Genomic DNA, 9,964 nt, shown 5'->3' on the forward strand with positions numbered 1-9,964 from the left:
TCAGAAATCCACCTGCCTCTGCCTCCCGAGAGCTGGGATTAAAGGCATGCGCCACCATGCCCGGCTTATATATTTTTTCTGATATTTGGGCTAAGGGGTGACAAATAAATATTCTTTAGCAGCTATCTTTAATCCTTTGAAAAGGAATTAGCTAAATTGTTTAACGTCTCCCTGTTTAGTATTGGGCAAAAAGGAAAATATGTTATGTCTAGGCTGCATGGCTGACACAGATCCCCTGCCCAGCCCAGGGGCAATTTTTAAAAAAAATTTTTTAAGAGATTGCTGGATTGTATGAATCATTGGTTAAATTATGCTCCCCTGGGTCTGGTTAGAGCAGGCATGGGGCAGAGAAAATGCTCACCTGAATTACCTATTTTCCCATCTCTGTGTGCATTCTGCTTAGATGGCAGGGGTCCCTGGATGAGAGGCCCACTTCCACTCAGAGACCAACTCTGACAGTGAGCAGGAGTCAATCAATACAACAAGCAAGTGCTCCTGCTCCCAGAGTGGACAGGTAGAGGTGTTTTAAGTTTCTCTGGGTAACATGGTAGAGTGAAAGTGTTCAGGTCATCCTCAGGACACGGGTCTTAAGCCTAGTGAGTAGATAGAGCATCTCACACCAGAGAAAGCCACTAGTCAATACAGGGAAACAAAACTGACAGACACACAGAGGGAGAGGGAGGGAGAGAGAGAGAATAAAAAACAACCAACCAGGGGTCATCACCCCACATTCATACACTTGAACAGACAGAGGGATTCAGTCTTGTCTCATAGGGATCCAAGATACTGGATGACCAGACAAGTCCAACCTCTCTTATGTGTCTAAACGGAAGCCCCTTTAACCAGACTCACCTCCAGAGGTGACAGACATGGCCACTTTCTATTCACTTTTGGGGAAGAGATGTCAGATCCCTGTGAAGAGTTAGGCAGTGATTGGCCAGAGGGAACTTGAACATCTCAGATTGCACACTAGGGGTTCCCTGACTACTGCACTCTTCCTTGTTCCAAGGGGCTCTGACCTCCACAGTGTCTCAAGGTCTTGTCTCTGGTGTCTCGCTGGGGCTTCCAGAAATGTTGTGGGTTATTCACCACAGAAGATTGCTTGGACATAGGCTTAAGTCAGTAGAACATTTTTATTATGAAGCCAGTGACTATTGTAGGTGTTTGGGATCACAGAGCATTTCTCAGGGTACTTTTAAGCACCAGACCTTGTCCTCAGTTAACGCAGTTCAGTTAACAAGAGCAGAGCTACAGAAGCCTAAAAGCAACAGCAGTACATTTAAGAGACTTTCCCCTAACTATGAACTTTGCCGGATTAGGTCTTTGGTCTTGGCAGGTGGTGTACTGAGTTTTTCTGCAGGAATGACACTTCTTTCATGGAGTCAGTTGTGCCAAGGTCTAGGACTCTGTGACAGGTACTGAGAACTGAGTTGTGGTCCTATGAAAAAGTAATACTGTTTTTTAGCCAACAAGGTCACAGCTCCAAATAGTGCCACAAGCATATTAAAACCAGAAAATTCCACTTCCTGGCCCCACAGGCTTGTTCAAACACGTGAATCTATGGGTGGCCGTAACTAACCATAGCATAATACAAATTACATTTATTCCAACTTCAAAAGTCCCCGTAATCTATAGCAGTCTCAACAATGTTAAAAGTCCAAAGTTCAAAGATTCTTCTGAGATTCGTGCAATCACTTAATTGTGATCGTATATAAAATCAAAATAAAAAAGCAGATCACATACTTTCAACATCACAGGATATACATTACCATTTCAAAATGTCACATTGAGGAAATGTTGTACCAAAGCAAGACTAAAAACTGGTGGAGCAAACTCTAAAGTCCGCATCTCTATATCTGATGTCAAAGTGCTCTTCAGCTCTCCAACTCTTTTCAGCATTGTGGACTGCAACAGAACCCTCTCTGGCTGGTCCCAGTTCCTCTTAGCAGCTTTCCTGGGCAGGTATCATCTGGCTCTGGCATCTCTACATCTTGGGGTCTCTAAGACAACTTTAACTTTACAGTTTCTTGTTCTAATGGCTGGGGTCCACACACGACCTTCTGGCATTTTCCAAAGGGCCTGGGTCACATCTCCAGCTCTGCCCTCTGTAGCACTCTAGGTTCTGGCTAACTCCACTTCACAGCGGATGCTGTTCTTGGTGGTCATCACTATCAACATTCACTCTCAGACCAGGAGGGAAGGTTTTGCAATTTCCTTAAGACCAGCTTAGGGAAGGTTTTTTCCAATGCCCATGGTCTGAGGCCTTGGTGTCCTTGACAGAGCTGTATCCATGTCAATGGCACACACTCACTCAGGAATTCACCCATTCAGGCCCTGCCCTACTTCCCCAGGAACTCTGCTCTCAAATGACCTGAAACTACTGAATTTCCTGCTGCTACCTACTAAAGTATAAATATGCCATACCTGGCCTTCTCCCATGCTTATTAATGCTATAATAAGTTTGTAATTTACAAACATACATACAAGTAACTTGGATGCTGATCTTCACTGTATTCAATATACAGGCTAGTTAAGTAGCATTTATATGCATATATTATATACTATCCATGTCCACGAACATAGTATTCAGGTAAACCTTCACAGAACCCATTTCCTGGCTTCCTTAGCCCCATTTCTTCGTTCTACTTACCCTACAATCTTGCTGATCTACCAATGTACACAGAGATATTCCTCTCCATTCTCTCTTTCCACTGCCAGCTTAGATTTTTAAGTTCTTGGGTCTGCAGAGTCGGTAAGCGTCCAAGCTACTGTTCTCTAGCATATCAGACAATGTCAACAATGGGATCAGCAAGATGGCTCAGCAGGTGGGGGAGCTAGTTACCAAGCCTGATAACCTGAAATTGATCCCCTGGACATGGAGAAAGGAGAGAAATGACCCTACAAATTGTCCTCTGATGTTCACATTCAGGCCACAAGTTGTGTGCACATGCATGCAGATGTGTGCATGTGCATGCGCGCGCATGCACACACACACACACACACACACACACACACACACACACACACACACACTGTTTAGAAAGAAAATACAAACTCAACAGGCATTCAAAGCTGGAGAAATGGCTCAGTGGTTAAAAGCATCGACTGCTCTTACTGAGTCCCTAGGTTCAGTTCCCAGCACTCATAGTGCAGGTCACAACCACTTGTACCTCGAGTTTCTGGTGAGTCAATGTTCTCTCTGGTGTCCTTGGGCACCAGACTTTTATATGGTACATAGATAGATGAAAGCAAAACCCTCATACACGTACATTAAAAAAAAAAAGATGAAGAAGAACACCACTGGGGCCCCCAATTTCCCTGTTAATGTGGGGTGACTCCAGTGGCAATTTCCAGAAATTCTAGTAACACAATCACGCCAGCCTTGAGATGTTTCTTTCACATAAAGGTCATGGTGACTCAAATGCAAGGCTTATAAAGGACAGACAGAAAGACACAGGAAGATAGGACACCTAGGTGCTACTCAGTCAATAGGAACACCTCCTTCACCGGGCGTGGTGGCCCACTCTTTTAATCCCAGTACTTGGGAGGCTGAGGCAGGCAGATTTCTGAGTTCGAGGCCAGCCTGGTCTACAAAATGAGTTCTAGGACAGCTAGGGCTACACAGAGAAACCCTGTCTCGAAAAAAACAAAACAAAACAAAATAGAACAGTAAGGAACACCTCCTTTGAGGAAGAAAATGGAACACACACAGCTTGCTGGCATAATCCTTTCTCTTTACCACAGGTGTTCTGCCTCATGATGCCTTGGCTTGAGTCCATGATCCATTGGCTCCCACAACCCAATACTGTCCCTGAGTATGTCTCAAAATCCATCGACTGGGACTCTCTGCCTCAAGAACTCCCCAACCTGACCAGCCTTCTATACTGGCCTCCAACTGGTGGAGACAGGGATGATTTTTTGGCCTCTACCAGCCCCAGAACCAGCACATACTACTTGAAGGGTCCAGCCCATACCACCTTTCCTCTGGGAAGTAACTTAGAGGCCATCCTTGTGGCTAGGGATCACCGGGGTAGACCTAAAGTTCACGGTGGAGATCTATTTCGGGCACAGCTGCTGGGCCCAGAATTGAGAGCAGGAGTCCCAGGGGAGGTGAAGGATCTGGAGAATGGCACTTACATCTTGTCCTTCCCCCTGCTCTGGGCTGGATGGGCCCAGGTGCAAGTGCGGCTGATCCACTCCAGTGAGGCAGTTGGGGTCCTGCAAAGAGTCTGGAGAGAAAAACGAGCCACTGTTGATTTTAGAGGGTATTTCCGAGGAACAGATGGCCCTCTAGAGACTGTCATCTGTAACGTGGACCCCCAGTCAACTGGAGCCAAAGGGCCTACCTGCCAGTACAAGGATGTGGTTTCTGGAGAGATCTGGTTCTGTGCTCAACCCTCTACTTTGCCCTGCAATGCTCTAGTGGGTCACTCACATGGAAGTTATCTGAAGGTGACCACGTCACATGATGAAGACCTGCTGGCTGGGTAAGAAATCTAGGATCTTGAATGAGTCCCAGTTTTAACCATAGGCATGTGGAGCTGAGAAGACGACTGGAGGAAGTCAGTTCTCGCCTTCCACCATGTGGAACCCAGGTACCAACTCAGTCTATTGGGTTTGGCAGCAAGAACATGGCCGTCATCATTTTCATCATTACCATCATCACCATCATCATCACCATCATCAACCATCATTTAGAGATTCCTACACCTGGAGTGAACTTGAGTTTATTGTATGGTTGAGAGTGACCTTTTTTTTTCATTTTTTTTATTAGATATTTTCTTCATTTACATTTCAAATGCTATCCCAAAAGTCCCCTATGCCCCTCCCCGCCCCGCTCCCCTACCCACCCACTCCCACTTCTTGGCCCTGGTGTTCCCCTGTACTGGGGCATATAAAGTTTGCAACACCAAGGGGCTTCTCTTCCCACCTTTTAACGAAGGTAGAAAAGTTAAGAGTTCAAGAACTCCTTGGCCTGGGGTGAATGAGCATAAAACCCTGTGTCAAAAAAGCAGGGGTGGGGTGGGATGGCATGGGTTGGAGGAGGGTGTTATATTCCCTAGTGACTGTTTGTGTAAGAACAATAACAACATTTATTATTTTTTCTAGACTTTAGTGGCAGGAAAATTTGATTTTCTCATGTACTATGGAGCTCTGTTTATTATAAAAGAGAACAATGTGACTCTTCTGTTATCTTAACTTTTAGTGAACTGATAAGACCTTTTTTTGTATATGCCTCCGAACAACTATACTCGCCCCATGTTAGTGTGCTCTCTCTAGTGTAGTGACCCAGGTTTAGGCATAAGACAAGTAAACAGTCAACCATGGTCTGCTCTTTGCAAATCTAATTTTCACCCGGTCAACCTCCCTCAACGCTCATACTCAGTGTTTCTTCAGGAATGTGACTGACCAGAAACTCCCTTCAGGTGTTCCTCCAATCCTGGTCCTACCAGCCGCCCAGGGGAACATGAGTAAGATGGGTGAGTGAGGCTGGAACATGTTGGGGTTGGGGATGGGCTTAGCTGGGTTTTGTGTGCGCGCATGTCTGCGCTTGTGATTGTATTTTGGGTGTCTATCTGTTTCTGTGTGTGTGTTTCTGTGTTTATCTGTGTGTGTCTCTGTTCTCTGTGTGTATACATGTGTTAGGGTGTAGATGTGTGTGTGTGCTTGTGTCTGTGTCTTCTGGCATGTGTTTGTGTGTGTACGTGTGTGTATGTGTGTAATGTGTGTGTGTGTGTCTGTGTAGTGTATGTGTGTGTCTGAGTGTCTCTGCCTGTCTTTCTATCTCTGAGGGTCTAACTCTGTGTTTCTGTCTCTCTGTCTCTCTGTCTCTGTGTGTTTATGTGTGTTTATGTCTCTCTCTCTGTGTGTGGTGTGTGTCTGTGTCTGTGAGCTAATTCTGCTTTTTCCAGCCACAGCCAGCAGGCACGGGAGGGCCAGTGTCCACATTATTGCCTGTAGAGGTTCCAAACACATTGTTTGCATAGTGATTTGCAAGTGCTGAGTAGCCTTGACTAGCCAAACACTCACAGTATTCAAGGGACCCAGCCTTTCTCTTGATGCTCCCTCAGAAAGGAAGAAACTGAAGGCATTGAAACCTCCCTCAGAGAAGGGAGCCCTGGATTTATCACATTCCCAACCCAAAGGTGAACCTAAAGTGGGGAACAAGAGAGATTTATAGGGAAATCTCCAACAGCAGACAAAGCTGGAATCCACACTAACCCACTACACACGCACACACACACACACACACACACACACACACACACACACACCAGAAAGAAGTCTTTGTAGAAAATCTGTTCAACATCTAAAGAACACTGGACATAAGATGCCAGTTGCTTCATGCTGTCCCTGAATATACTGATACGACACCCCTAGAGTTGGTCTAGAGGCTTAGGCATAAGAATCCAAGTGTTCAGCCCTGTGGTCTTGGGATGCCTGTGTCCAGCCACTTGGAAGGCCCAGGTTGGAGTTCAATTGACCTGACCCGTAGCATCCTCTAAGCCCCAAATGCATGGCCACTGAGGGAAGTACTTGAGCTGTTTCCACATGTGAGTGACCACTCCAACCAGGAAAGGAGTGTCTATGGCCACCAGTCATCAACCCCAGGAAGGAGGAAGAGCTTCAGGTGCATGTCAGTTCTGGAACAGTAAACATGGGGACACATAATGGTCTTTTTTGTTTTGGAGACAAAGTCTCTCATTAAGCCTGGAGCTTGCTGTTGTTCAGCTAGGCTGGATGGTCAATGGAGCCCTGGAACCTGCCATCTCTACCTCTCCAAGTGCTGGGGTTCCAGGCATACCACATCCAGCTTTTGCACATGTCCTAGGGGTCAAACTGAGGTCCTCGCCATTGCACAATCCACTGAACCATCTCCCAAGTCCTCAGATGGGTTTTATTCCAGATCTTTAGCCTAAGTCCTACCATGGAAGTGCCATACAGTGGTTAGTACAGGGGCTGTGATGGCACACTTCCCGGGTTTAAATGCTATTCCTGCCTTTCACTGTTCTTTTTTTTTTTCTTTTGGTTTTTCGAGACAGGGTTTCTCTGTGTAGCCCTGGCTGTCCTGGAACTCACTTTGTAGACCAGGCTGGCCTCGAACTCAGAAATTCGCCTGCCTCTGCCTCCCAAGGGCTGGGATTAAAGGCGTGCACCACCACGCCTGGCTTCACTGTTCTTTTCTTTTTTTTTAATTAATTAATTAATTTATTATATGTGAGTACACTGCAGCTTCAGACACTCCAGAAGAGGTTACGGATGGTTGTAAGCCACCATGTGGTTGCTGGGATTTGAACTCAGGACCTTCAGAAGAGCAGTCGGGTGCTCTTACCTGCTGAGCCATCTCACCAGCCCCACTGTTCTTTTTAATACCACTCCTATATAGGCTGGGAAATAGTATTCACACAGAGATGGCATATACACATACATATATATTAACAGAAAGAGAGAAAGGAAGAAAGAAAGAAAGAAAGAAAGAAAGAAAGAAAGAAAGAAAGAAAGAAAGAAAGAAAGAAAGAAAGAAAGAAAAAGAACAGCAGGGGTAAATCCAGCAGGGTGGTGCATAACTACTTTCTTGGCACTCTAGAAAAGGAGGATCACAAGTTCAATTCTAGCCTCACCTGATATTGAATTCAAACTCAAGATCAAAGCCAGGGCCTCATGAATGCTAAGCAAGCATGGTTACAGCTCAGATGCATAGCCAAACACAGGCAGCTCTGTATTTTCCTATCACTGATAGCAGTAGGTTTCCTTGTCGTCCTAGGTTTCCTTGTCGTCCTTTGGTCACCTTCTCTCTTCATTGAAGGAGCCTTTTCAGGGTTCCAGCTTTGTCTTTGGAGGATGAGGCTGAACAAACATTCATGTGGACTGTCCCTGTGGCTCATCCCATTTCCTGGCTGTCCTTTTTGGCTCCTCTGCACTTTTCTTGGTGTGTGGTGGTGGCAGCAGGGCCTAAGCACTGTGTGAAGAATGCAGCACTCCACAGCCTTGCTCTGCGTAGTGTGTTACTCATCGTCTCTTCTGCATTGTGCTTCCAACCGTTGGTTTAGAGGTAGCTTTTGTTGTTGTTCAACTGAGTTTTTTGTTGTTTTCTTATTTTAGATAGAGCCTCACTGTGCAGAGCTAGCTGGCCTGGAACATTCTTGTGTGTAGCAGGCTGGTCTTGAACTCCTCACAGAGATCTGCTGGCTTCTGCCTTATGAGTGCTGGTATTAACTACGTGAGCCACCGCAGCTGGTGCTTGTCTTTTCTTTTGAAACGGTGTCTTGGCTAACACAGGGTAGCTTTGAACCTGCTATGTAGCCAAGGATGAACTTGAAAATAGTTTAAAGTAGTGTGTGTGTGTGTGTGTGTGTGTGTGTGTGTGTGTGTGTGTGTGTGTGTAGCCATGTGTAACATAGCAAAAGTTTGAAGCTCAGAGGCAACTTGCAGAAATAGGTTCTCTCCTTCCACCCTGTGGGTCTCAGGATCAAACTCAGGCCATCAAGCTTGGTGATGGAGACATCTTAGTGGCCTTTGAAAGTTACTTACCTATGTATGGTTATGTATATGTGTGGGTGTGGATGTACACATGCCACATGTGTGTATGTGAGGTCAGAGGAAAGCTGTGCAGAGTCATCTTCAGTTCTCACCTTCCACCAGTGAGTGGGTCCTGGAGAATTGAACTGAAGCTGACACCAGGCTTGCAGAGCAAATGCCTTTACTCAGCGATCCATCTGGTAGGCACAGCCTCAATTTGTGATCTCTTTGCCATCATCTCCTGAGTTACAGGCCAGGAGCAGACACAGCTGGTTTATTCAGCGCTGAGACTTGAACCCAGAGCATCAAATATAACAGGTAAGATTCTATAACTCTCCAGAGATTCATGTTCTTTTTCTTCACTTGTTTCTTCCTCTCCCCCCTCTTTCTTTGTTTGTTTTGAGATTGGATGTCTCTATGTAGCCTTGGCTGGTATGGAATGTGCTAGTTAGACCTGGGTGGCCTTGGCTTCATAAACCTCTGGCTGCTTCTGTCTCCCAAAAGCATGGGCTACCATGATTGGCCCATCATCATTGTTCTTGATCATGGTAAATGACTTAATTAGTATTCTAGGTCCTCAGAGTCCCCATCTATAAGTGGAGACATGAACAGTGCTACCCCCTGAGTTTGGAGGTGCACATATGAAGTCTCAGCACTCTAGAGGTGAAGGCAGGAAGATTAGATGTCTCACTGCTGTGAACAGACACCATGACCAAAGCAACTCTTATAAAAGATATTTAATTGGGGCTAGCTTACAGTTTCAGATGTTCAGTCCATTATCGTCATGGTGGGAATATTGGCAGCATCCAGGTAGTAGACATGGTGCTGGAGAAGGAGCTGAGAGTTCTACATCTTAATCTGAAGGCAGCTAGAAAGAGGCTCTCTTCTGTAGACCACCAGGAGGAGACTGGAATTCTACGTTGGGCAGGGCTTAAACCTCAGAGACGTCAAAGCCCATCTCCACATTTACACACCCCCTCCTACAAGGAAACACCTACTCCAACAAGGCCACACCTCCTAGTAGTGCCATTCTCTGTGGGCTAGGAATTCAAACACAGGAGTTTACGTGTGCCAAACCTATTCAAACCACCAAAGATGTCAAGGGCAATCTCAATTACGTAGGAATTTAAGGCTACCACGTACTGTGTGATGGGACATATGCTTGGCCTAGGGAGTTGGACTATTAGGTGTGGCCCTGTTGGAGTGGGTGTGGCCCTGTTGGAGTGGGTGTGTCACTGAGGGCATAGGCTTTAATACCCTCTTCCTCCTTATCTAGAAGTCAGTATCTACTAGCAGCCTTCAGATAAAAATGTAGACCACTCAGCTCCTCCTGCACCACGACTGCCTGGATGCTGCCATGCTCCCATCTTGATGATAATGGACTGAACCTCTGAACCTGTAAGCCAGCCCCAAGTAAATGTTGTCTATATGAGTTGCCTTGGTC

At 45.9% G+C, this 9,964-nt stretch overlaps 1 protein-coding gene across 2 annotated transcripts in view; it reads left to right on the forward strand.

The window, feature by feature from the left end:
• LOC110339120 (NXPE family member 3-like) overlaps positions 1-9,964 on the forward strand; it is a 20,691-nt gene that overhangs the window by 5,867 nt on the left and 4,860 nt on the right. For both annotated transcript variants that reach the window (XM_021222642.1, XM_021222643.1), the window contains 2 exons: positions 3,745-4,487; positions 5,398-5,480. In XM_021222642.1, coding sequence (XP_021078301.1) covers positions 3,745-4,487; positions 5,398-5,480 — 826 coding nt within the window. The remainder of the gene's footprint in view (positions 1-3,744; positions 4,488-5,397; positions 5,481-9,964) is intronic.

The sequence above is a fragment of the Mus pahari genome, chromosome 23 (genome assembly GCF_900095145.1).
Source record: "Mus pahari chromosome 23, PAHARI_EIJ_v1.1, whole genome shotgun sequence".
Taxonomy (NCBI): domain Eukaryota; kingdom Metazoa; phylum Chordata; class Mammalia; order Rodentia; family Muridae; genus Mus; species Mus pahari.